This window comes from Notolabrus celidotus, chromosome 3, assembly GCF_009762535.1.
Source record: "Notolabrus celidotus isolate fNotCel1 chromosome 3, fNotCel1.pri, whole genome shotgun sequence".
NCBI lineage: Eukaryota > Metazoa > Chordata > Actinopteri > Labriformes > Labridae > Notolabrus > Notolabrus celidotus.
The window spans coordinates 17,351,140-17,378,902 of NC_048274.1; the positions used below are offsets into that span (position 1 = coordinate 17,351,140).

Here is a 27,763-nt window from a genome sequence, read left to right on the forward strand (position 1 = left end):
GCAGCGTTTAGTCATTATGCACCACATATCTGGAACAAGCTCCCTGAAAGCTGTAGGTCTGCTCAAACTCTCACCTCTTTTAAATCAAAGATTAAGACTTTTTTATTTGCCACTGCCTTCCTATCTTAGATTATTTTAACCCACTTTAAATTAAAATTTTAATGTAATTCTTAATATATTTCTAATTTTCCTTTTCTTTTCTGTTTTATCATATTTGTCATTTTAATTATGTTCTTTTATGCCTGTCTAAATGTCTCTAATGCTTTTAATGTGTTAATGTAAAGCACATTGAGTTGCCCTCGTGTATGAAATACAAATAAAGCTGCCTTGCCTTGCCTTGCCTATGCTTACAACTGATGCGTGTGAGGGGGCCTGTGATTGGATGACAGGCGGCGTGATTGGCACATGATCCACTGCTGTTTTATCTGATCTAGGATCTGTAGAGTGAAGTCTGCTGTATTTACAAGAGATAATAGTCAATATACGGGACAATTGAGGTCCCATATGAAACAAACCAATTTAGCCCAATATACGGGATGTCCCGGTTAATACGGGACAGTTGGCAACCCTATGAAGACTGCGCGCACACTGGCGCACACGCGCGCACGCGCACATGACTAATCAGGTGACGGTCACGTGGTTCAGTCAGCTGATGCTAACGCGAAGCAGCTACACGGACGGTTCTCCTGCAGAGACGGATCTGACGGTCAGACAGGATGCCTTTCTCCGAGCTGTATTTTAACGTTGATAATGGCTACCTGGAGGGGCTGGTCAGAGGATTTAAAGCTGGAATACTGTCCCAGGCCGATTATTTAAATCTTGTTCAGTGTGAGACCCTGGAAGGTGAGTCTGAACCGGTGCTAGCTCACGGCTAACTGCTAGTTGACAGCGCTAATGCTCCGAGCTAACACAAGCTGTCAGACTCAGAGCTACTCGGATACATGAACGCTGCTTTAAACGTACTGCTCTGACTTTATCTGTGCATGATTATCATTTAAGACAAGGCTGTAAAATATACATTTTTAATTGAAAAAGATTGAAATGTTAATATTGAGCTTCATACGCTTCTTAGCTAGCCATCTTCTAAGCTAACATCAGCAGAACACTACAGTCCGTAATTCTGTTCTCTGTTGATCAATGATGGGATTTTTAGGGGAAGTGAAAACACAGTAGGGTGAGGGGTTTACTCTGTTCCTTTTAGAAACCAAGCTACTTCTTCAGCACAATGGAAAATGCTTAAACTTTGTTGTAACCTAGCTGGTGGTTATTGACACTAGTTTTTTTATGCTCATGGACGGCTTCACTGTCTGTCCTGGTCAGCTTCTGATCACGTTTAACTTCAATAGAACTGAGATTCAATCCCAATAAATGCTTTGTGTTGGATTTTACAGTCAAACAGGAATGCATTACGGGCGATGAGTCGTTCCCGAGATCTATCTATCTATCTATCTATCTATCTATCTATCTATTTATCTATCTATCTATCTATCTATCTATCTATCTATCTATGTATCTATCTGTCTGTCTGTCTGTCTGTTTATGTTTATCTGTTTACTGATACACTTCAGATAGATCAATAGATATATCGAAAGAATGTCTGACAGAAATAAATAACCATGCATACAAACTAAAAAGGTAAATGAAACCTATGAAATAATTTAAAGGTCAACTAAGTTATGAAGCTGTGACAGTATACAGGTAATATATTCCACTAACTATATGCATGGAGAGCCATCACATTTGAGATATAGCATCAGCCTGTGCATTAAACATGTGAAAAGGAAAAGAATAACAGCAATTAAACAGGTAAATAAACCAAGTCATGAGGGGAAAAGATAACTGACATTGATGTAACATGAAAAAATATGAATAACAAATGTAGAAATAAGTATTTGATTTGAGTTAGAAACAGAGGTTAGGAACATAAACATGGAGAAAACTGAAGGGGGAAATAGAAAGGACTTCCCAGACCCTAAAAAACTCTGATTACATTTGCTATTTTTTCGTTGTAGTTCTATCTGTCTACTTTTTGTAAATTTTCTTTGAATTTTGTATTTGCAAAAAAGAGGCTCAAGGAAAAAGGGTAAAGCACAAAATATGATTTTTGCTTTTCATCTTTTCAATAGTCACAAATCACACAGCTGTGGCAACAAATCTCTTTAAAATATACATGAACTGAGAGAAAAGAAAGGAGACCCACTAACCATCCTGCCCCAAACCCACAGACTTGATTGTGTTCATTTTTAAAGAGCGTATACTGCGATTACAACAGATTCCCGACTAAACAAAATCTGCACATCAAAATCTTGGATATCAAGACTATCAAAAAAGGCACAAACAGGTCGCACAAAGAACTCAGCAGAAGCTTTTTATACAACTAATCCTGGTTTCCAGTGCCCTAAATGTTAAAACTAAAACCCCTAAAACCAAAAGTCTATCTACAGGTAAGTCAAGTCCCGGCAGGCACCTCAGATTACAACTCTCATCCTGGCTACTGTAGATCAAACCGTATTCTTATGGTGGTTTATCCATGTTAATGCTGACATGATGTGACTTCTTTGTTTTACTTTTACCTGTTGTTAAAAGAGAAATTTTCACTACAAATCGTAAAGAAAACGTTTAGATGCCCCGAAAGCTGAGACATGCTTTTGAGAATGATTGGTAGCTGTAGGAAGAGTACATGATTTTTTGAAAGTTTCCAGAGTCATACAAACAAAGTGGTATAGTTCAGCTCAGTGATGCTCCTAGACATGATAGATTGTTAATAGTCTTTAATCTGCCTGTCCCCCTCCCCTCCCTGCAGATCTGAAGCTCCACCTGCAGAGCACAGACTATGGCAGCTTCTTGGCAAATGAGCCATCTCCCCTCACCGTGTCCGTCATCGATGACAAGCTGAAGGAGAAGATGGTGGTTGAGTTCCGCCACATGAGGAACCAATCGTACGAGCCACTCGCCAGCTTTATGGACTTCATCACGTAAGTAGAGAGCCGTCATGTCCAAATCATTTCTATCTTTGTTTCAGATCTTTGTTTTCATGTCAGAACTGTGGAATGTTTTGAGTTATGAGGGCATTGAAGAGTTCTACAAACTGGTAGTCCTTAGCTGTAAATACAACCGATGATGATGTGTTCTACTGAAGCCAGAAACACACAAATACACCTTTTAAAATAATGTTAAATTAAAATGTTCCCTGATATTCTTTCAGAAAAAAACATGTCAATTCCAAGCCAGGAGTATAAGCTGCACTTTAGTTTATTTAAATAGATTTACTGCATTTTGTATGAATATTTAATACTTTCATTTGGGAATCTTTCACTTTCCATATCTTTATAATTGTTTTGAAATTTTACAACAGGGTATTTATGTGCGGTCATTTTTAGTTTTTTTGCAAGGTGCTGAAAAAAAAGTATGCAGTGGTTTTATTTGAGTTACAACACACCTTAAAAATGAAAAAGGATTACTTTGTTTACAAAGAAAGATAAGAGAAAAAATATACTAACTGTCCATATCTGAGAATTGAAATAAAATAACAGTTATTTACATTTTGAGTTCAATCCAGTTTTCTTGAAAAACGTTAGAGAATCGTGAGTGAATTATATCTCAAACCAAAAATCGGGATTCAAATCGAATCGTGGGTTGAGTGTATCCTTACATCCCTAGATATAAATCATAATTAACTGAGAGCCAGGACCGTTTGGGGTTAAAAGTCTGCTCATAGAGTGATCACACAAACCTATATGTCGCAGCAATGGGATTATCTCATGTGATTTAACTGACAAAGTCTCCCTGCCTGCCTTGTGTTCCTCAGATACAGCTACATGATTGATAACGTCATCCTGCTGATCACGGGGACTCTCCACCAGCGGGCCATCTCTGAGCTGGTGCCAAAGTGTCACCCACTGGGCAGCTTCGAGCAGATGGAGGCAGTCAACATCGCCCAGACCCCCGCTGAGCTCTACAACGCCATCCTGGTGGACACGCCTCTGGGTTTGTACTTTGTGTGTTTGCTGCTATTTCAGCAGAAGAGAAAGTGAAAACTGAACAGTAATGTCTGCTTCTGAACGGGAGATGGCGCCAACGTTTAAAGACGCATTTAACACTTATTTTTTCTGCTGATTCAATCTAAATTCTTTCTATTTGTCTTTCAGCTGCTTTCTTCCAGGACTGCATATCTGAACAGGACTTGGATGAGATGAACATTGAAATCATTCGTAACACTCTTTACAAGGTAGAGTATTATAGATTACTGAACAAAGAAATTATAAACAAATAATAAGAGTAAGAGTGCTTACAGGATCTAAGATTGTTATATACTACCTGTCAAAAGTTTTGAAACACCTTCTCAATGTCAAATAATTAAAACAAATAAAACCATTGAATGAGAAGGTGTGTCCAAACTTTTGACTGGTAGTGTATAAGAAAGTAAATTTATCAAAGTGAAACAGGCAGAAAATTAGGACAGCAATATAACTGCAAACCAAGAGCAGTGATCATTTGTAATGGTTTTTAATTCTTCAGGCTTATCTGGAAGCTTTCTACAAGTTCTGCTCCAACCTGGGAGGAACCACAGCTGACACCATGTGCCCTATTCTAGAGGTGAGTCCTTTTTTTAAACACACACATTCATAAACATACAGCTGGTGTGGAAAGTCCATCTGATGTAAAATCTGATGCATCAGCACTAAGTTCTGCTACACAGCCGATATGGTCTTAAACTGATATGAACTAGTTCTCTTTTTCAGAAGTCAGGTTTGGCAAACTTCAGCCTTTCTGATGCATTTAGTGTCATAAACCTACATATTCAAAAGTCTGGTTTGTCATAGTGACTTTTGTCGATTGATGTATTATCTGGAAGTGAGTCTAGTTGGTTTAATGTGTGCACAAGAAAGCATTTAAAGACGTTGATCTATACATATGTGTATTAACAGACCTGTTGATTTAAAGTATCACCTCAGTGTGTCATTACTTGTTGCTCCTCTGACCTTCCTCTTTCTGCTGCAGTTTGAGGCTGACAGGAGAGCCTTCATCATCACCATCAACTCCTTCGGCACAGAGCTCTCCAAGGAGGATCGCGCTAAACTTTTCCCACACTGTGGAAAGCTTTACCCAGAAGGCCTTGCTCAGTTGGCCCGGGCAGATGACTACGAGCAGGTCAAAGCTGTCGCTGATTTTTATCCTGTAAGTCCAAAGTTGGTGACTTGATCACATCACTTTAAATAAATCAATGTTAACAAAGACAAGTCAGGGACAGTAGATGTCAAAAGTTGTGACTGATTGTTTACCTGTGTTAGGAAAGGAACAACACAACCTGGAGAGATTCTCAAAGGCATTAACTTCAGTGCAAGAAGTTTGATTTGTTCTCTTGGGTCACTCCAGTTTTTCATTTGTCCTGTGTTGTCCTCAGGAGTACAAACTGCTGTTCGAAGGTGCCGGCAGCAACCCAGGAGACAAAACACTAGAGGACCGTTTCTTCGAGCATGAGGTAAGACACACTTATTTAAAATCAACTTCTTAGTGGTGCGCCTCAGTTAAAAACTGCACTTTTCAGAAGCATCATTTTGCAATGTTTTACAAGAATTCATATCTCATTTAAAGGAGGGAACACATCGTTGAGTAAAGATTTATTTGTTTCCAGTATTCTCTTTTAACACTCGCACATGTTAACACTATTGTCTGCAAAGAGCTACTGTTTATACATGCATTTAAGTTGATTTTGTCTGATAATTATGTGTTCATTAAAAAAACTTGATCTGCTGCTCAGAAGCTCGGTACTGATGAGCTGCAGGAACTAAATAAACAAATGAAAAGGCTTCCTCCTCCTCTCTCTTCTCTGAATTACAAACAACATAAAAATCACTTTATATTTGGGAAAATAAAGGAGAGAGAGATGAAAATAAAAAGGAAAACAACTATGACTATTGACATCATTGAAAAGCCAATCATTTTGCATTTTGTCAGTGACAACAGCATAACAGCACAACACCAAGCGAAAACAAGGATATAACAGCCTGTCACGTTCACTCATTGGTCTCTTCTGTTGTTTTTTCTTCCAGGTGAAGCTGAACAAACTGGCCTTCCTCAACCAGTTTCACTTCAGCGTTTTCTACGCCTACGTCAAGCTGAAGGAGCAGGAGTGCAGGAACATCGTGTGGATCGCCGAGTGCATCGCCCAGCGGCACCGCGCCAAGATCGACAACTACATTCCTATCTTTTAAACCTCCTCTTCCTCTCTCTCTCTCCTCCTTCACATTGTCGTTTTATTGAGTCTTATGTCTTCAAGATTTTCTCAACTGGATGTGAAAGAGTCCGATGGTTTGATGCTAAATTCCCTTCATTCTTCACTGGTAGGTGTAAATGAGTTCCAGACACTCCAGTTTCTTATTAAACATGTTAAACACATAATAAACATCATTGCAGAGAGCTGGAGGAGAACCTCATGAGCTTTTTCAAACAGAGGTTGGTTCAGTTTTCATCAGCTCACAAGATAAAAAGGAGGGATTAATTTGACTTTCAAACATTACCTCTGATTGTCTAAACTATGTGAAGCATAGTTTGCTTCTTTAGTGCCATGTCTGGCCAACCTGACACACATGTTCAACCAGAACAAGAAGCTCTAACTTATTAAGTCCAGGAATCAACTCAACTGGGTAAGAAGAGAGTAGATGTTTATTTAAATGAAACTCCCAGCAAAGCAAACACCAACCATCCTTTGAGCTCACGTTAGTCTCCAAGCTCATGAGAACCCTTTAGGTGCAGTTTACTCTGTTCTAGATTCATCATCGACCAAAAGGGGTGATAAGCCCAAATCTGAACATTGTACCATCTCAGTGCAAGGCAGACATGAAAACATTCCTCCACTCGGCATCAGCCTCCACCAGAGTCTGGATAACCGGTATTTATTTCTGTTTTGTGCTAGTTTTTGTCAGCATGTCTGGTCATTACTGTGGGTTATTTTTCTCTCAGAAAACTAACAAGTGAAATGTGTAATCCCCTCGCCCGCCCGCCCGCCCGCCCGTCCGTCATCTTTACTAGATTGTTGTTAGATCTGAACGGAAGCTTCCAGTCCTCTCCTCCCTGTTCTTGTGTGAACTCTTGAGTTTCTGTATATGAGCGTACTGGAGTGAGGCAAAATCTATGAGTATATGACAGACTTGATGTTTAAAGTATACAAGATATATAGATATTTAAAGATGAGTATATGATTTGTTTTTTTCATGCTGTAAAAATGGATTTATTGCTGTTTTGATCTGTCTCTTATGAGTGAAATGTGTAATTTAAATGTGAGAAAATAAAGCGGCAGAGCTGCACAAACGCAGGTCTGAAGAAATCATAAAGGCTCCTCTAATGGTTTTGAAACATCTTAACTCATTTGACGTCTTTTACAGATAATAGATGTGGGAAAGAAAGATCATTCAGTAAAGATGTGGTCAGGTTTCATAATACTTGCATAGAAATATATATTTCGGATTCAGGGTGTAAAAAGGTAATTAGCCTAAGACCAGTTCCCAGACCTATGTTTTTCTTCAATTCTTCACCTAACTGAGGCCGATTTTTCTTTTTATGTTCATAGAATACCCATCTGGATCAGGGACCCTAAACAATCCGTATTAGGGTTATGATTATTATTAGGGTTATGATGAGGGTTAGGGTTATGGTTAGGGTTATGATTAGGGTTAGTGTTATGACTAGGGTTAGGGTCATGATTAGGGTTATGGTTAGGGTTATGATTAGGGTTAGGGTTGGGGTTATTTTTAGGGTTATGATTAGGGTTAGGGTCATGATTAGGGTTATGGTGAGGGTTATGATTTGGGTAATGATTAGGGTTAGGGTTAGGTTTATGATTAGGGTTAGGGTTATAATTAGGGTTAGGGTTATGATTAGGGTTATGGTTAGGGTTATGATTAGGGTAAGGGTTAGATTTATGATTAGGGTTAGGGTTATGGTAAGGATTATGATTAGGGTTAGGGTTATGACTAGGGTTATGATTAGGGTTATGATTAGGGTCATGGTTAGGATTATGATTAGGGTTAGGGTTATGGTAAGGATTATGATTAGGGTTAGGGTTATGATTAGGGTTAGGGTTATGATTAGGGTAAGGCTTATGATTAGGGTTAGGGTTATGATTAGGGTCATGGTTAGGATTATGATTAGGGTAAGAGTTGGAGTTATTTTTAGGGTTATGATAAGGATTATGATTAGGGTTTGGGTTATGATTAGGGTTAGGTTTAGGATTATGATTAGGGTTATGATTAGGGTTAGGGTCATGATTAGGGTTAGGGTTAGAGTAAGGGTTATGCTTAGGGTTAGGGTTATGATTAGGGTTAGGGTTATGATTAGGGTTAGGGTTATGATAAGAGTAAGGGTTATGATTAAGGTTAGGGTTAGGTTTATGTTTAGGGTTAGGGTTATGATTAGGGTTAGGGTTATGATAAGGGTTAGGGTTATGATTAGGGTTAGGGTTATGATAAGGGTTAGGGTTATGATTAGGGTTAGGGTTAGGTTTATGATTAGGGTTAGGGTTATGATTAGGTTTAGGATTATGATTAGGGTTAGGGTTATGATTAGGGTTAGGGTTAAGTTTATGATTAGGTTTAGGGTCATGATTAGGGTTAAGGGTATGATTATGGTTATTGAATTTGTGTGTATGTGGTTTGCAGTACTTCCGGAGCCAGCCTCAAGCATTTTGTAGCATTTCCGCATTGGACTCATATTTTTAGATCGGAGGTTGCCGCTTGATTCACACCCATTCACTCACTGATTTAGAGGCTGCTTTATAATAGGGACCATTAGTATTAGCTAATCTCATCCATACCCATTCACACACCGCTGAACAACAGTGGGAGCAATTTGGGGTTCAGTGTCTCTCTCAAGGACACTTCGACATGTGACTGCTGGAGCTGGGATTGAACTGCCAACCTTCCGATTGATAGACGACCAACTCTTCCCACTGAGCCACAGCCGCCCCTGTCAATCGAATGTCAAACATTGTTTTTTGTTAATTTACAATGCCCTTGTTGGTAAACTACCATCTTATATTACTATGATGCTGGATTGGAACTCCGTTCCCTATCCAACTTATTTAAATGACTGTCTTACACTAAAGGTCTACTGTAAATTTGGAAAACCTGCCTTTTCCTATAACCTTCAACATTCTTAGAGATCAATAGTCTTCCAAACTATGACAATTCAAATCGATGATCACAACTTTTCTGCAACTGTTTTAAGTGAAAGTCTCTGTTTATCATGTGTTTTATGGATTTTCTACATTTGTATCATTGCTTTTGCATTTGTGCAACTTCCTGTTTTTTCCTTGAATTTTGTATTTTGTTGTGTAACTTGTGTAACTTGTGTGTCACTTGGCGTCACTGTAAATGACGGCAACCTCAGTGAATTTTCAAGTTTAAATAAAGGTTATATATTATATAAAACTTAAATTGTCTGTTATTGATCACTTTTGTTTGTTTATTTGTAATGCAGTTAATAGGGTTTGTTTTTCTTCAAATGAGTCAGCAAATCAATCAATTAACCAAGCAATGAGGACATCAGAGGTTTCCAGGTTTTAATCACATCGTTAGAATGACAAGAATCAGAATAACATGGCATTTTCAGCAAACCCTCCAAAAGGGTCTTTCTCTAATTTTTATGTTGTTTAAACTGAAAAAAAGACCAGGATTACCTAACTACCTGAACCACTTTAATAAGTAAACCGTCTCTAATATTTTAAGTGTGGATTGATTTAAAAACATCACTTCAGATAAGATTAATACTTGAATCGGTTTCTCTGGCAGTTCCTGCTGAAGAAGACGGAATTGTTCCTGTAGTAAAAAATAAAATTAATGCCTTTAAGTCAACTCACAGTCAACTTAATCCAAACCTGTATGTATGATAACAAACTATAAACCTGAGGTGTTCATCTTCTGATAACATTGAAGGGTAAACACTTTGAAACACAAAGCAATGTGTGTTAAAAGCACCATACTGAGAACGAAAACATTATTCAAAAGCATAATCACTTAGGAATAACAGAATCAGCTCAGTTTAATGTGTATGACTTCCTGCTTTATAACGGTTATGTTATAAAGATTTTTAAAAAGTACATAAAATAAAACACTGACTTGTTAAAAATACTTATAGTTTCATTCTGTAAGTTAGATAATGTTTCAGCAGTTGAATACTGTTTCATTCCTTGACTTCATTTAGTCTAAAGGCAGACTGAATAAATTTTAATGTTAACCAGAGCTGCACAGAAATACTGTTTAAAAATCTGGTCTAAATCTGAGTCAGGAGTCTGTCTTAGCCGACAAAGACAGTAAGCCCTGCTCTAAGTTCTACCTACATGCTCAAAGACAGCCAGAGTGCTTATTGTTTTTGATCTTGTACAATTACTTAAAAAAAAAAAAGATTATACCCCTTTGATTAAATAAAAATACAAATTTACCTTACGTGTGCTAAAAATGTTTCCAGAACAACAGCTCTCATTCATAGACATCTACTAATTTTGTTCTGGAATGGGTCTTTACAGGTCTGAAGCAGATTCATGAAGCTGTTCTTAAAATGCGTAACTGTTTCTAAATTATTGAATGCCATGTCCTTGTATGTTTGAAGCTCAAGACAGTCTTTTGTAAGTAACATAGGAAACAAATGCTCCCTCGTGTGAGAGCATGAGACTGCAGTGCCATGTGCTTTCAGAGGTCACATAGGATTGAAGTGGAGGTAGTGCTTCTGGAAGTGAAACACAAACAGGCTGATTCATTTTATTCTGGAGCCTCGGTAGAAGATATGAAACAAAAAGGCCAATCGCAGACGGATACACTGGATGATATTACTCGCTCAGAGAACGCTGTCACCAGAAAAGGTAGAAAAGTTTAAATCAGAAAAGACGCACATGACATGAAGTGCAATAAAAGTTTGATTCAAAATCAGAGATGCCGACCATATCTCAACTTTTTTTTATAACTGGTGCTGCTGTACAAAAGGCAGTCCGTGTTACTGTGAAGAAAAGTTTCCTTTCAACATATTGTGATTCAAATTGTAGCCTTTACTGTTGTCTTACGTAAGCTTCCAAATATTTAACGTTTCATGCCATTTAGGCCAATTCTCATCTGATTGTTTATACTCATAATTTAACATTTAGCAGACCAAACATTGCACTATTGAAATTAAAAGTGACGTTTAAATCATGTGTTTATAAATGTCTTTTAATAATCTAAAGGAGATTAATAAAGGATAAAATCATCCAGAAATATTGAATATCAGCAATCAGAAGTGCACAAGATTGCTCTTGAGTTTTCTTAGATTTTGTTCTTGAATCCCAGATAAATACAATTTGTCAGAAACTTCTTAAAAACTGAACAAGACGGTTTTTATGTTGAATGCTCTCAGTTTCCACTGTCAGCCTTTACGATAAGTTGATTTGCTGATAATTGCATTTTAGATTTACTGCCCAGACATGAGGGAGGTCTGAATTAGTGGTCAACTAATATATTATTTTTAATTATATAATTTGTAATTAAAGAGCAGGCTGACTGATGGTCGATATATAATGCCAATCTCATGTTATAGTTTTTTTTGTATTTGATAAAAAACAACAACTTAATAACAATATTCCTTATTCCATGCGCATTACAATATAACACATAATAAACAAATAATATACACGCTAATCTTAGCCAGCAACATGTTTTAGATGGATCTTTCATTAATTCATGAAATAGAAAAATACATTGGGTTTTCCAATCAAAAGATTGCAGCATGATTGATATTTATTTCAGATCAAGAAGAGTTGACCGTTTAGTTTGAATAGTCTCTCTGAACTCTATTTCTCAAAATGCAAAACTTCTCTTTTATTGTGCCAAAAGACTTGTTTGAGAGCAGGTCGTTTATTATGGCACAAGCTGCTGTTTCAGTAAACACGGTCTCTCCAGTCCTCTGTCTGTCTCGATTAGAGGCTTGAGTTTCAGCTCAACATATCCACTCAACTTTATAGTTTTCTTTTCCCACGTACTCTTAATTAGAGCATAGATAACAATGAAGATCTTAATTGATATACTAATTATGACCTGCACTGAGTTATAATCTGGTGCTGTACATGTTTACATAAAAGGGCTCTTGTGCTGTCATCCCCGGGACTCTGTTTAATAAAAGACACAAATTGATTATAACTCTAAGTCAAACTTTGTTCTTTAGAGATTTCTACGGACACATCAAATATCAAGGATCAGTAATAAAACAACTATAATTTACCTGACTTATTTAAAAATCAAGATAGTACTTGATTAAAAATATACACACTCTTTAAATAATTTTTTTTTTTTGACAATTACAAAGAGCAGCATTTGCCCTCATGTGTTCAGACCTAATATGTGCTGAAGTTCAATATCTCAGTAAAAAATTGAAGATGTATTTTGAACTCAGAGGTCTTTGCTACAACTACATACTGGCTTTTAGTTCTTCAAGGATTTCTGTGCCGCTGCTCCACGCAATGACTTTAGCTCTTAGAGAAGCGTCGTCTCCCTGAGTCTCCAGTCTGGCCAGCAGTTTCTCCAGGGTGTATCCTTTCCTCGGCATCACAACATCGTTCCCTCTCAGACATAAGGCCGGGCAGAGATCATTCCCACCGTCCCCCACATAAAATATCCGCTCATACTTCACACCTCCGTCAGACTGCTCTGACAGATATAGCTCCAGGATTTTTCTCTTACACAGGTTGACAGGGCAGCGGCCACAGTCATGAGAATGGCAGCACTGCACCTCCATGTGCCCGAGCTGGTTGAACACGGCTGGGTTAGTGAAGACCTGGTCGACAGCTGCCTGGAGCCCTGATACCTGGAGGATCCAGTCAATGAACAGGGTGTTGGAGTCAGAGATGACAATGCAGTCGATGATGCTTTTATGCTCTGATATAAAAGTCAGCAAGTCTGTCATTCCAGCTGTGAAGGGGATGGTCTCCATCACACTGCGGATCTTGTCAGGGCTGACATCCTGGTCTCCTGGAGGGACACATGCAAAAGAGGAGGAAGGAGGGTTGATGAAAAAAATACTCATAGCAGTTTGGCAGTATTCATGTTTAAATTCAGCGAAAGTTCTGTTCTGTTCTGATAAGGTCCTGTTCACTTTGAAGAGGCTGCTTCTCTATAACATCCTTATAACTCAGATAAACTCAATACGTCAATGAGCAATAACTGCTACTAACAATTGATTCTTAAATTATTTTATTCATATATCAGAATCAGAAATACTTTATTTATCCCTGGGAGGGAAATCCAGTCATTACAGAGCTCTTACAAACAGTATTAAAAAAAGTTAATTAATAGAAGGAGTAAAATAAGATATAAGTATGAATAAGATGAAATAAAATAAAGATTAATAGAATAAAATCAATAATACTTAAGTATATACTATAGCTTAGAATAGTTAGAATTATCTATGTACAAAAGTGCTGGAAGTACAGGATATAGTTCAGTCATCAGAGGGAGGAGTTGTGTAGTCTGATGGCCACAGTCAGGAATGACTTCCTGTGGCGTTCTGTGGTGCATTTAGGGGGATCAGTCTTGCACTGAATGTGCTCCTGTGTTTCACCAGCACGTTGTAGTCTCCCAACAATCTCCCTATTTCACGTTGATGTCAATCAAATGAGTGTCCCTCAACTTCTTTTTCAAGAAGTCCTCTGCTTGAGCCTTATATTCAAACCCCCCAAAACGTCCACCCCTCCTCTCCCTGTAGATGGTTTGATCTAAAAGACGCTGCATGAGATAGTTTCTGACAGCAGGTAAACACAGACACCGAGCGACAGGCAGATCTGTGACACCCGTAGCTGAAGTGTCTATTAGACAAATTGTTATGAGTTCAACAAACCTCTGCTCTGTTTAAAGATTTGATCCATCCCTCATTAAAGTGGGTTAGCCCTGTTCTTGCTAGCTAACTTAAGTTGTGATGTGCAATAACGCAGCATCCTCTTTAAAGATCATCAGGAGAGTTTAGAGCTGTGTGAATCTGATGACAGAGTGCTGACAGTGTCACTATCACAATAACTTCACAAGGTGAAGTTTTTAAATCACTAAACTCTACCTGATAACCTCAGGTGGAGATGCAGAGGAAATCTCTTCCTTCTTTAAATAAAGAGCAGAAAGCAGCAGAGCTGGGGATGCAGAGGTTACTGTAGGTCAGATAACATTTAGCTGTAGGTAATAAATATGATTTAAAGGACCCAGATAAATGACTTTAAAAAGCACATAGAGATGTAGATTCATGTTACAGAGACTCCTTCATTGAAATAATAATGGTATTAACATCATAATATGGTGTCAACGCAAACCTACCTGGAATATGAGTGCGATACTCCTCACTGCAGTGGCCCACTCTACTCTCACTCTTCAACATGTGTATGTATTTTGTCACATTTGTAACACATTAATTTTAAAATGTATATGTTTATTAAGAGACATTTGAAGTATTTGACTTAGATATCCAGTTATTAAATGTATTAATCTGCAGTTCAGGGTCATATATGAACAGGTTTGCTGGGTATAGGCTGATTTTACAATCCTCCAGAAAATCTCCATATTTTTCACAGTCCAATGTTGGCAGGTATGCTTTAACCACTCCTTCCTCTTCTCTGCTCTGTCTGTCTGTCTCTTTTCTCAGTTTTCCCATCCTTCACAAATATCAAATCTAACAGACTTCTTTATTCATTAGTCTACAGTAGTCAGTGATTAGTGTTAAATCAATGTTCTGTACTTCACAGGTTTGATCACGTTATTGAGAAGTTATAAAATGTTGCTTTGAAATGTTGCTACATACTGACCAATCAATATTAAATTTTTAACACTGCCGTGTAATCCTTTTTTTTTTTTTTAAATCAAACAATTCTCACCAATGTATTTCATCACTCGGCCCATGAACTCAGTCCAATGGCCTTTTCTGTAGGAGTTTTCCACAGAGTCAGGAAGTTTCTCACCAGGGAGGCATCTGAAAGGAGAGAGACAAAAAAGACCCACAGTGAATAAACAGGTGGGTACTTTTATTGTGATTAAATAAAGTGAGCCATGTTTGATCTTTGAGTAATCCTGTCAGTGTGCTTTCTGATGTCCTGATACAAAAAGTTAAATCCTATCGTTTACAGATACATTTCTTGGCCAAAAAAAACATATCAAACTTGTTTGTTTTTCTCATTATGATTGGTACGGAAGAGGATTAGGGCCACTGAAAAAAAAACATTTTTATTATTATTATTATTATTATTATTATTATGAGAAAAAAGTCAGAATTCTGACTTTTTTTCTCAGAATATTAATAATAATAATAAAAAAATTGACCTTATTTTTTTGTTTTTTCAATGGCCCTATTCCTCTTTTGTAGATTGGCTTACTGGTCCAATGAAAATGTTTTCTTTTACCTTATCACCCAGGTGTCACTGTTGTCATCAACCACTGTGTGGTCGAAATCGAATACCATCAGAGTCTTCATTATACCTGAAAAGGGAAAAAACAGTGTCAACCAAATAATCATGTACAGCAATCCCTGCTGCAGCAAAACAATTCATACTTCACACTAAGAATAAAACATGTACACCATCGTAATTATGTCTGATTGGACATGTTTTTTTAAAATATGTGAACTGACAAGTCTAAATGGAGATGTGGCTAGTTTTCAACATTATCTGCTCTTATCTAACTCCAGCACAAGTACCAGAGTCCAAAACACACTCCTCTCTCACTACGTCGCTTTCATCTGTACGCCGAATCTATCACAACACCCGAATCAATCCCAATGTGTTAACTTTTAATTTATAATCAACAGAGAAGTTATTTTAAATCTTACTTTGTTTAGAATCACTTGTTTTTGTAATAAGACGTCTGGTGCAGCCTTCTCTCCTCGAGTAAGCTGCCTCACAGACCGGCTGATCTTTAAAACAACGCTCTGAAGATTCAGATCACTGTCGAGGATTGAATTATGTTTACACTAGACTACACTCAAGGTTAAATTATAGATGCAGTTTTTAATATAAAGGTAAAACGATGATAAAAAAGGTAAACCGACCTGAGCCCGAATGACATCAGTCCACCAGGTTTTCTTCCTCCTTGTGTTGTTGCATAGAGAGAAGTTCTACAAGAGTCGGCTCATTATCGCCCCCTGCTGGCGAAGGGATGCTATTATACTGACGTACTCACTGTAACACCCCCTGGAGGGTCGCGAGCCTATGGTCGCGAGCCTATGGTCGGTCGCGAGCCGCGAGACACAAATGGACAAGAGTACCCTACTGCAGGCAAGATGGCGCCGCCACAACATCCACACCGGAAGTCCATACCGGAAGTCCATACCGGAAGTTACACAGCTAAAAACATTGCAATAACACCCACACCGGAAGTCCATACCAGAAGTTACAAAAATAAAAGCCTTCAAAAAAAATAAAAGCCTTGAAAAACAGGAACGTGAACGCAAAATAAAAGCCTTCAAAAACACGTAGGTTTACGCGTAATTCTATGAACTTTTTTGCACTTACATTTTAATCGTATCAGTATTATTGACTAGTTGATTGACTCCAAAAGTGTATAGGCTGTTGAGAATTCAAGTTACTTAGAAGCCTGCACGAATCACTAAGTTATAGTGTTAACGTCTCAGCCATGCACAGCCTTTTGTTCCGAGTGTGTGTTGAAATACTTAAAGCTGATTATGATGCTGCCGTGATGACATCTGCATATGCCTCTCTTGTTTTGTCTGGGTCATATGTTATTTTATGTTGTGTTAGCCTGACTGTACCTCACCTGTGGTGTGTGTCCTGCCCCTGCACACCTGCTTGCCTTTGACTGATTCCCCCAGTGACCCCTCTTCCTTCCTGCACAGCTGTTCCCCACAGGTTCATTATGATAACTGTGCAGCGTGCAGGAGTCTCTTTCCATGGGGACTTGTCACATTATCTAAGTTTGCTGTAGTGTTTGTTCCAAATTACCTTGCATGCTGTCTGCCTATGTGATCACATGTATAGATTAATGAATGAATGAAATACAGATCCAGAGTAGATCCACAGTCACGAGAGAAGAGCAGAATGTTATCTATGGTGCAGGGGCGAGTGGAGGAGGAAAATGTAGAGGTGTGTGGTGACTGTTTCTTTTTTAACATAATTTGTAACACGTTACAATGACACAGTGACAGGGGTGTTCATTAACCACAAGAACAAACGGAGGGAATGGTTTCTCCTTCTATTTTGAGACATTAGATGGGCGTAAACACTCTGAGCTTGTCAAACAGTTTTATTCAGATTGAATGCTTGATGCATGTACACCACTGTCTTAACAAGATCACTTTATTTGGCGTCCATGAAAACATTGAAGTTGGAACCTTCAATTAGAATGACTAGAAAAACTGCAAATGTATACATAGCTACTGTTTCTTTCCATCCAACCCCTACTTGAAATGTAGAATTATACTTTATTTTATGTTCTTTTAATGTTATATGTATGATGTCTTAACCCTTTTGTATTGATAATGTTGTACTTGAAAAAGAACAATGCACTTTTGCTATTACAAACTCCAAATCAACATAGAATATTAGGACTAAAATATTTCAACTTGAGGCACCACTGTCAGCCACTGATGATAGATGTACAGTACACATTTCTGGGGAGCCTCTGTTGTTTTTGTGGTGAATATAGATCTCTGTGTACAGCTTGAGTGTATTTTCCCTCTTACTTACAGTCTTTTCCTTCTCATCCCCTCCCCCCACACACACTAACACTCTACATTATTCTGTTCTTCATACACAGCGGGATCTCTCTCACTCACTCTCTCTATCACAATTAGCTTTCTGCTAATTGATTTAGCAGCGACAGACTAATGCAATCAATACGCTACACGAAGAAGAAACTTCCAGTTCGAAGCATCCGGCATTGGGTAGAGAGGGGGTTAAAGAATCACTTCCGGTATGGACTTCCGGTATGGACTTCCGGTGTGGATGTTGTGGCGGCGCCATCTTGCCTGCAGTAGGGTGCCTCTCCAAATGGAGGGGTCGTTTTTTAAGTTATCTAAAAATGTTTCTTATTATTATTATTTATTTGTGTTTATTTACCTTCTTGTCTTGTGTTTATCTTACTTGTTTGTGCTGTTAATTATTCTTGTTTGTTTATGTTAATATTATTTTATTTTTTTGTATTTATTAATTTTGTCTTCTCTTTGTTGGTTTTGTATTACTTATATATAATTTGTTAACTTGTGTTTAACAAAAAAATACTGAAAAAATGCAACAAAAAAAATGGAATGACAAAAGTTATCTAAAAATAGTACATTTTACCCTTTATATTAAAAAAAATATCGGCAAAAATAGTAGCTAACCTTGAAATAAAACCTTGAAAATAGAAAATTTAATGAGTTTTCTGCTTTTCTGTTTGCCAGATGACTCATCCTAAGTTTAGGGTTAGTGAACAGTTAATTATCAAAAGCATCAGTAGCAGTAGGTTAATACATAACAGCACAGGAAACAAACCACATGCTCATATAGGTAGGCTAGTTTTCGAGAGTTTTCTGCAGACCAGCTACATGAAGCCACATTAAATCACTTTGAGAGACAGTGGGGGTTGCAAGTCTTTGGCACCTATATTTTTGGGGTTACGGCTGAAAAGTTTGGGAACCCCTGATCTAAACCATGTACTATCATTTTTGTAGTCAGTGTTTTTGTTTATTTTACACAGGTGGGGCATCTAGAGGGCACTTTTCCATGTATTTTCCTACTTTTGAACATGTTGGCACCAGGATCGCTCTGAGAACACCTTTGATAACAACCTTGGTTAGTCATACTTCTTTCATATTTTTTTCAAGTCTCAAAAGAGCGGGTTTACATTCAATGCAATGATTGTGAAATAGTATTGCAAATGTATTGCACTCATAAACATTTTTAAAGTATGACCGGCCACAGCATAGGGTTGCAAAATTAAGGGAATTTTCTAGATTGGAAACTTTCCATGGAAATTTATGGTATTAAACCAGGAATTTACTAAATTGAAGGTTGGCTCTTAATAGGGAACTTAAATTTAGTTGGGGGAAATATAATTTTGCATAATCCTGGCTAAAAAAACAGATTTCATGCAAGTATAGTTTAATATCTATGCTATTCCTTAATCACGTGCACATAGCACACTGCTTACTGCAGGGCTATTGAGACCACGCCCCCTCCATGCACAGTGCATTCCTCCATCACATGCACAGATGATTTCTAGAATCCTGCAGAGGCTAGGCTTGAGAAGCTTGAGGGAAGATGCTTTTTTATTTGCATGTTGAATGGGACTTTTTGGGATTGCATTTTTGTTAATTCTTGAATGGGTTGGGTCGGGGGGGATGAGTAATATTTAACTCAACATTCATGTTTTTGTTCTTCAATGAAAGAATTGATTGTTCAATAAAATATTTAACACTTGATAAAGTTCTACTTATAAATAAATCTGTTTCTAATTGTATTATTTTGGATGGATGTCTGCTTATAACAAAACAAATATTTATGCTTCGATATGATACCTTTCCATTAAATCACACTCAATTCCCAGTTAATTCCCATGGAAATTTACAGGAAATGTTCCACCCCTTTGCAATCCTACCACAGCATCGGGTACAGGTACACAGCAAGTTACTTTTGTACGTTGGCCATGAAGAACAACACAAATTTACAAAAGATGAAACACTTTTACAAAGTTGGAGACAAATTTACATTTTGGAAAATATTTTTACATTTTATAAAACAAAATTACATTAGCAAAACACTTTTACCGAAGCCAAAACAAATTTACATTTAGGGAAACAAATTTACAAAAGATGAAACACTTTAACCATTTCTGAAAAAAATTAACATTTAATTTTTACAGAAAGGGAATGTACCAAATACCGGTGATGGAGTGAGGGGTCATTTAGTTTGTTTTGATGGAGAGAAACCAAATGGAGATGGACATGGTTTACATATCAGGACATCCTCAGGTCTCAGATTGAGGTGTCCGACCTCAGATGAAAGCGCATCATGTCTCTGTAAAAGCTCCGTCATATATCCAAAAAACCTTCATCATGTGTCAGAATCCAGATGAATGTTAATTTATTTCAGAAAAGGTAAAAGTGTTCCAATGTAAAATTGTCTCCAGCTTTGTAAAAGTGTTTCATCTTTTGTAAATTTGTTTTGGCTTTGGTAAAAGTGTTTTGCTGATGTAATTTTGTTTTATAAAATGTAAAAATGTTTCCCAAAATGTAAATTTGTCTCCAACTTTGTTAAAGTGTTTCATCTTTTGTAAATTTGTTTTGTCCTTCAGGGCCACCTTACTTTTGTGACAAAAGTTGAACTACAAGTTTTATATACATTATTATTATTATTATTATTATTATTATTATTATTATTATTATTATTATTAAAATTATTATATTATATTATATTATATTATATTATATTATATTATATTATATTATATTATATATTTTTATATTTTTTATACAGTCTGGTTTGACCCATAGACTGGTTTGACCAGAATAACTCTAGAAGGCATCAATTCATCCTTTGGGCCGCTGGGTGGCAGCAAACAGATATCTTGAATCTTGCGGAAGCGACCACAGAAGAAGAAATCCTGTTGGGCTAGTTCCTGGTTTGCTAAAGTCCAGAGCCAGCCTGTCTGTTTAGCCTGTCATACATCTCCTATTGAAGGTAAACTGTTATTTTATTCGATAAATATGTTCAAGGGCTTCGGGACGTGGTTGGGGTTTGAGAACCCGACGTTCACTAAGACGTCGGAGGACACAGAGGAGCTGACAGTGGAGCAGGAAGAGAAGGTGGTGGAGGCACAAAATGAGGTAAACAAACAACAACCAGCTGACCACGACGAAGAACCTGAGGAGAACCAGGAGAACTCCGAGGAGACCAAAGGACTTGGTGGTTAGATACAACTCTTTTATTTCACAGTTGGAGTCACTTCTAAATGAAATGACGTAATCCAGTTAATGAGCAGGTTGTCTCATGTTATGTGTCTGTATGTCTCATGATAAGCTCGTGGAATCAGAATAATAAGGTTTAAGGTTAAATAAATCCACATTTCTGTCTCCCTTTTTTTAAAAATGTCATTCATATTTTGTTTTCACTTTTTTTCTTTGTTGCCCCAAGCTTACAGAATTATATTTGATCTTTCACAAACTAATGCTGACCCTATCATCTTGTGTTTCCCCTCCATGTCAAAGGTTACATCTTCAGCTTTGCCTCCAGTGCCACAAAGAAGATCTCTGAGTCCGTGGTAGAGACAGCGCAGACCATCAAGAAGTCTGTGGAAGAAGGAAAGATTGACGGCATCATAGACAAGGCGAGCTGCTCTTAAGGCTCGTTTGACAAGTTTGGCAGTATTCAGACAACTCAAGTGATTTATTTGAGGAATGACCTACCTCTGGGGTTTTGTTGGTGAAAGCTGTGAGCAGCACCCAACTACAGAGTGGTGGTCTGTTCACTAAACATATCCTGCTTATTATCCAGCGACCAAAAACGACCCAAATTCCATAACAAAGGTTAAACCCTCCTGCAATGTTGCGTGTCAAATTGACCCTTTTTAAAATTCAAAAATCTAAAAAAAAAATGTTAAAAGTATTTTTTCGCCATGGAACTTCTTCTGCTTGGCCTAATTAGCTTAAACAACATATAAAATGAAAATGGCTCATTTCATACATTTGCAACCCCCCCCCTGCATGTTTATATTACATACATACTGGTTGTGGGTCAATTTGACCCTGCAGTCAAAGTGGAGGCTAAAAGGGGTCAGAGGCGTCAAATTCTAAATGTTTCTTTGCAACTATCCCGGGTCAAGTTGACCCAGGAACATTATTGCTGTCCCTGAGAAACGAACATAATGTTCAAAAACAGATTTTGATGGCTTTCACATCATTTGAAGCCCATATTTATTGAAAATAGTGCAAAGTCAACATATCAAATGTTGAAACGAGACCAGTTTCTGTGTTTTGGAAGTTAAATGTCGCTTTCTTATCTGATATAGGATTTAAGCTGCTCAACAGTTTGGGGTCTCATTTGTTGTGTCATAATGCACCAGACGTGTTTAATAGGTGACAAGTCAGAGCTGCAGGCACGCCAGTTTAGCACCTCGATTCTACTACTACAGAGTCGTGCTGTTGTAATACCTACAGACATTGTCTTGCAAGTTACACTTTCAGCCTACATTTGTGGATGCAGTAACAAACTGTGTTCACAGACATTGTTTTTAGAAGTGATTTTCACTAGAGTCAGGTCTGTTCTTTGTTCAATGCTGTCTGAGGACCTGAAGATCCATCCAGTATTTTTTTTCAGCCTTGTCCCTTTTGTATAGAGATGTCTCCAGATTCTCTGAATCTTTTAATGATATCAGAGATGCTTGGGGTCCAGTAGCTCCTAAGTCTGCTCTCACATCTGTGTCTGCTAACCGTCATTATTTCCTCACTCTCAAGTCCAGCCTGAGATGGAAAATATTTTTTTGCAACAGCTTCCAATGAGGAGAAATGTGCAGGACTCCTTTCCACAGATTTATCAGAGGATGTGTGTGATCAGGTTATCTCTGGCATCGATTTTGCGATTGAGAATTAGTTATCATTGCTGCTGGGTTTTTTTCTAATAATAATCAAGTATTGGGCAGGGGGACAATGAAATACAACTACTACCCCTCTCCTCTTCTTAACATGTTTTTGTTTGTGTTTCAGACTTTTCTTGGAGACTTCCAAAAAGAGCAAGAGAAGTTTGTCCAAGAGAAGAAGTCAAAAAAATCAGGTAAAACATGAAGGAGAAAAAAGAGACAGTCCACTGAGTGATCGCTCAGATGATCTTTAAGTACCAGCACCTAAAGACTGGATGAGAAGAAGGATGTCAGTAATGCAGTAATTAAATGTAAAATTCAAATTTTTGACAGCAGAGATAAGCAACAGCAAATCCAAACAGACAGATTTTATAGTTAGTATAGTACTTAAAAGGCTTTACATGCTTTATGAGGATGTTTAGCTTCATATTTACCTAAAGTGGTACTCTCTGATCTGTCAATATAAGAGTTAGAGGTTATACATATTCATCTAAACTGCCATCAGCTTCTGCTGTCAGAGAAAGAACGAGTCAATATCTACTGCTGACCTTTTCAGCTGTCAGAGGGAAGTGTCTGACATTCAAATGATATATTTTACCACCAATCACTATGTGTTATTGTTATACCTTTTATTTTGAAACTAGAAGCGGTAGATCAAGTTTAGTTTACTCTAAAGAGCTAAAAAGGCGCCATCACTTCTATATGGCTTTTCAAGTTTAGCAATCTAAATATAAGAACATAAAGCAAACAATATAGATGATCTTTAGAAATATCATACATTCCATGCATAGGGTCACATGACGGATCACCCGAGGAAAATGTATACCAGGGAAGTCGATGTACTATATCTTAAAAAATCCTTGGTTTGACCAAAGATCACGAGTGAGATTTAAACAGTTGAAAATTTGGGGAAAGATAGGACTTTAAGAAAGGATAGGGTAACATAAAAATTAGAAAGGAGTCGGACAGAAAAAATCTCATGTTAAAATTTAAACTAAAAAATGTGTCATTACAAGGAACGCTCTCTGCTTGTGTCTGATGCACATGATTTATTCAGGCGCTCTTGACTGCTTCTGGCATTATAATGCATAATATATTATATTATATAATTATCTTGCTGTATTATAATATGTTATATTACATTATTATTGGTTACTACAACTCACGGTCATATTATATACCCATATTTATTTTATTTATTGCTTAATCTGTCATTACCAACAATAACCCACCATGTCAACCTGTCACTACTGAAATTTTTTTAATACTGCCTGTAATTACTGCTATTTAATCTAAATTCCATTTGTAACATTGTATATATCTAAATTGTATTTCATCTTTATTTATCTATTTTTATTTTATTTTATTTTATTTTATTTTATTTTATTTTACTTATTGAAACTTCTTCTTGATTTTACTTATGTCTGGGTTGCTGTAACAACTGAATTTCCCCCCTGGGGGATCAATAAAGTAATAGCTTATCTTATCTGATCTTATCTTATCTTATTGAAGTGTCCCAACATTGTAAAGTATCAAACATGATTAAGACCTTTAAAATGTCAATATAAATTTGAATATGTATTGTTCAGGCAGTAATAATTGGAAATGTGTTGATTTCGGGTCTTAGGTTTAGCATTTTTACGTACAAGATGAGTCTAGTGACTTGTGTGTTGAAAGACTTATCAGGAGTTTATTTTGTCTGGTCCTGTGTTTTTATGTCAGTTACTTTTCCTGATTGTATATTTACATGTCGGATTTGATTTTGTGTGCTTATGTCTGTTAAGAAGCAGCAGTGCCTCCCTGGGTCGGATACAACGAGGAGGAGACAATCCAGCAACAGATTCTGGCTCTATCAGCAGTAAGAAATGACTCAACATGAACGTATCTGCTAGCAACAGAATAGCTGTTTTTAGAAAAATGTATCCTTCTAACCCCCATACAATTTGCAGGATGAGCTGCATGTGTGAATGTTAACAGACAAATCTTTCTAATTATCACACTTACACTACCCCCCCAGTACAATTTCTGCAAGAGGTTGGGTTGATTCAATCTGCATACACAGCAGGTTCAAGTCACAGTCTTTATGAACATAATGAAGCTTGTTCACACTCTTTTCTGCTCACCAGCACATTCTTTTCCACTCTTGTTGATTCTGTGATTGCATGAGGTAACATAACATGGAATGAAGGTGAAAATTGACATTTTGGTGTCAGACTCTACTTTCAATCAATCAATCAATCAATCAATCTTTATTTGTATATCGCCAAATCACAACAAACGCTATCTCAAGACGCTTTTACAAACATAGCAGGTCTAGACCACTCTATGTAAATATATATCTAATCTATCAGAATATATATCTAAAAAAGAAATGTTCATCAAAGACGACAGATTGGCCATAATCCTTCTGTCAGCCACCACCTCCACAGGTTCCAGGACTGAGCTGGCCTTCTTCACCAGTGTGTTCAGTCTTGCTCTCCTGTATCCTGTCAGCCCACAGCAGGTGAAATCCTTCCAGTGTGGCTTTCGTGTCCAGTGTTAGCTCTGTTAGCATCATGCTACTCTGCCAGTATTCCTTCTGGTGCTGGGTTAGCTCGTCCACCTTATCGTAGATAGATCTTACATTCCCCATAACGTTGGGTGGAAGGACAGGTCGATGTCATCTTTTCTTAGCTTGCACCTCAATACCAGCACGTCGTCCTTGCCTCCTTCTCCTCAGCTCACAGGGGAACCTACTTACCCAGCCATCTTGAATATATTTTAAATGTTAGAATTTTTGCAGAGTCCTTATATATGCCATGTCTTTGTTTTAGAAGTGCACATATGAAATAGGTGTATGTCTCTGGCTGCGTATTCTAGGACAAGAGGAACTTCTTGCGTGACCCTCCAGCTGGCGTTCAGTTCCACTTCGACATGGAGCAGATGTATCCTCTGGCTTCAGTGATGCTGGAAGAAGACCAGCTTCTCAACCGCATGCGCTTCGACCTGGTTCCTAAACAGTCAGTAATCCTCCAGGATCCTTTGTATGTGTGTGTGTTTAAAGCTTCTCTCCTGAGCTGCTTTATAAGATGGATGGGGATGTGTTTATGTTTTACAGTGTGAAGGAGGATGTTTTCTGGAGGAATTATTTCTATCGAGTCTCTCTGGTCAAACAGTCAGCTCAGCTCACGGCGCTCGCAGCTCAGCAGCAGAAGGACGGCGAGGACAAAGGTGCCAGTGTGTCGTCGGATGACATCGTCTTAATAGGTCAGACCTGCATACTGTCACATCCATGCTACTACAATAGCAGGGGTGCTGAAGGGGGGGTCATTTCAGCTGTTATTAACAACAGTATTTGCCAATGCCAGTACAAGGTCCAATGTTGATGTATTTCAAGTTCTACAGTTCAATAACATTTTTTAAGATGCATAACAAAAATAAATAGTTATTGAGCAGCAGCAATACAGATGGCTGTCAGCTCAGTTTGTATTTTAAATCTAAGTAATTCAGAAGCAATTAATTTCCCAGTTCCACAGTCAGTTCAGCTCCTTGTTACCGTGTGTAGCATTTCTAAATATTTTGTGCAATGCCACAGTCAAATGTTTGGAAAAATCACTAAATCACACAAAATGTAACTAAATGGACACAGGTCATTGACTTGAGCTATCATATGTCAGTATTGAAATTTGGAAAATCAACAGCACTGTATTTTTATTTTTTACAGACGTCAGACCAAAAACTCCTCCAGTTTCCATCAGCAGCGTACAGAAGGTAAGAGGACCAAAACTAATATGTGCATGCACACTTTCATAACTTCAGTCTATCATTCAAAGGCTCAGGAAGTAGGGGCTGAAAAAGTTTTGTTCTTCCCCGACCTTGTCTTTCTCAGCCACTTCAAGAAGAGGAGGAGGAGATGTCAACGAGTCCTGGAGTGTCTGAGTTTGTTAGCGACGCTTTCGATTCGACAGCCATTGACCAGGAGGACCTGAGGAAAGAGATGGAGCAGCTGGTGCTAGATAAGAAGGACAGTGTCTCAACTCCTGATGGTTGGTTTTTCCCTATTTCAATGAGATGACAATTTGATGACTATACAAATGGTAGACAATACAAAAACTGAGAGAGTGAGTAAAAGAGTTATCAAATATGATTGATGTAGACGTAAAACATCAAACTGAAAATAAAACGAGAAAAAAGACAAGTTCATTTCGGTTGTCTTTAAGATACAATAAGATGAGATAGAAAAAGAAACCTTGGTGTTACAGACTGAGAATATGAGTTATGAAGGTCTCAGAGAGAATCAAAGTAAAATGAAACATCAAATAGAAACAAAATGAAGGACAAATGAAGGGAGGGAGAATAGAAAGTGAATTTCAGTAGCCATTAAGATTAGGTGAGACTGAACTTTATTCATACTGAAAGAAATTTTACAGCCAAATAAATTCAAAATTACATAACCAAAGTAAGAGCAACAAAAAGAGCATCTAATATAGGTAAATAGAAACTTTTAAAGTCTGAATGCTAATGCAAACAGAAATATAAAACAGGTGGAGCAGAATAGGTCAGGTACGAAATGAGATTATTGCCGGTACATTATTTACAATCTTAATTGTGCATACAGATTTGTGTGTTGTGAGTCTGTGTTCTTGGTTAATCTTTAACCGCCCCCCTCCTTTTCATGAAGATGAGTCAGCAGACTGGGAGAAGGAGCTGCAGCAGGAGCTCCAGGAGTACGAGGTGGTGACCGAGTCAGACAACAAAGACGACCAATGGGACCAAGAGATCGAGAAGATGCTCCAGGCCGATGACAGCTAGATGTCCACTGCATCTGTCTGCTATTTGATGACCCGATGTAGAAAGAAGAAAAATCCAGGATGATTGTTCAGATCCTCCGTCTGTTAAAACTGTGATGATGATTTAGTAAACATTCTCCTGTATGTGATGAAGGTGTAGATCCAGTGATAGCAGAAACTGCGCCCTCCTAAGGCAGTTGTATCAGTTTGTTTCCCATACTCTGTTTTCAATGGGAAACAGCCACTAGATGGCACTCAAATGCAAGCATCATGCATTTTATAATAGCTGGGGCTGTTTTGAAACACAACAATTTATCCGTCTCCACTGCTGCTTTCTGGTGGGTTGTACAGTAAAGTCTTAGTGTTGCTATAGTAGAGTAAAGTCAAATGTAAAGAAGATACATTTATGTAAATAAAGAGGACTCTAACACTATT

The 27,763-nt window shown here is 37.7% G+C and overlaps 3 protein-coding genes across 4 annotated transcripts; 2 read left to right on the forward strand and 1 right to left on the reverse strand.

The window, feature by feature from the left end:
• Positions 1-621: 621 nt before the first annotated feature.
• On the forward strand, positions 622-7,334 carry atp6v0d1 (ATPase H+ transporting V0 subunit d1). The gene is made up of 8 exons (XM_034680260.1): positions 622-843; positions 2,804-2,975; positions 3,809-3,987; positions 4,149-4,228; positions 4,519-4,596; positions 5,002-5,178; positions 5,405-5,482; positions 6,054-7,334. Exons 1-8 carry the CDS (start codon positions 717-719, stop codon positions 6,213-6,215), a joined length of 1,053 nt encoding a protein of 350 aa, XP_034536151.1. The 5' UTR covers positions 622-716; the 3' UTR covers positions 6,216-7,334.
• Positions 7,335-9,545: 2,211 nt separating this feature from the next.
• phospho2 (phosphatase, orphan 2) lies at positions 9,546-16,216 on the reverse strand. Of its 2 annotated transcripts, XM_034681005.1 has the most exons (5): positions 16,039-16,216; positions 15,820-15,934; positions 15,395-15,470; positions 14,873-14,967; positions 9,546-12,989 (listed from the first exon to the last, which is right to left on the reverse strand). In XM_034681005.1, exons 3-5 carry the CDS (start codon positions 15,463-15,465, stop codon positions 12,430-12,432), a joined length of 726 nt encoding a protein of 241 aa, XP_034536896.1. In that variant the 5' UTR covers positions 15,466-15,470; positions 15,820-15,934; positions 16,039-16,216; the 3' UTR covers positions 9,546-12,429. The 2 variants fall into 2 exon arrangements, with proteins under 2 accessions (XP_034536896.1, XP_034536895.1); XM_034681004.1 differs by lacking the exon at positions 15,820-15,934 and having other exon boundaries at positions 16,039-16,214.
• A 4,349-nt stretch (positions 16,217-20,565) lies between these two features.
• Positions 20,566-27,763, forward strand: syap1 (synapse associated protein 1). The gene is made up of 9 exons (XM_034680916.1): positions 20,566-20,893; positions 21,193-21,311; positions 22,687-22,753; positions 24,344-24,417; positions 25,419-25,558; positions 25,657-25,805; positions 26,263-26,309; positions 26,428-26,584; positions 27,220-27,763. Exons 1-9 carry the CDS (start codon positions 20,692-20,694, stop codon positions 27,348-27,350), a joined length of 1,086 nt encoding a protein of 361 aa, XP_034536807.1. The 5' UTR covers positions 20,566-20,691; the 3' UTR covers positions 27,351-27,763.

Excerpts from the sequence above, each read along its gene's own strand:
- atp6v0d1 (XM_034680260.1), top strand. The coding sequence starts at position 717 with ATGCCTTTCTCCGAGCTGTATTTTAACGTTGATAATGGCTACCTGGAG. Across the intron at positions 844-2,803 it reads TCAGTGTGAGACCCTGGAAG|ATCTGAAGCTCCACCTGCAG; the intron begins GTGAGTCTGAAC and ends CCCTCCCTGCAG. Across the intron at positions 2,976-3,808 it reads AGCTTTATGGACTTCATCAC|ATACAGCTACATGATTGATA; the intron begins GTAAGTAGAGAG and ends TGTGTTCCTCAG.
- phospho2 (XM_034681005.1), bottom strand. The coding sequence starts at position 15,465 with ATGAAGACTCTGATGGTATTCGATTTCGACCACACAGTGGTTGATGAC. Across the intron at positions 14,968-15,394 it reads AGTGACACCTGGGTGATAAG|ATGCCTCCCTGGTGAGAAAC; the intron begins GTAAAAGAAAAC and ends CTCTCCTTTCAG. Across the intron at positions 12,990-14,872 it reads CCGAGTGATGAAATACATTG|GAGACCAGGATGTCAGCCCT; the intron begins GTGAGAATTGTT and ends GTGTCCCTCCAG.
- syap1 (XM_034680916.1), top strand. The coding sequence starts at position 20,692 with ATGTTCAAGGGCTTCGGGACGTGGTTGGGGTTTGAGAACCCGACGTTC. Across the intron at positions 20,894-21,192 it reads GGAGACCAAAGGACTTGGTG|GTTACATCTTCAGCTTTGCC; the intron begins GTTAGATACAAC and ends TCCATGTCAAAG. Across the intron at positions 24,418-25,418 it reads AGATTCTGGCTCTATCAGCA|GACAAGAGGAACTTCTTGCG; the intron begins GTAAGAAATGAC and ends TGCGTATTCTAG.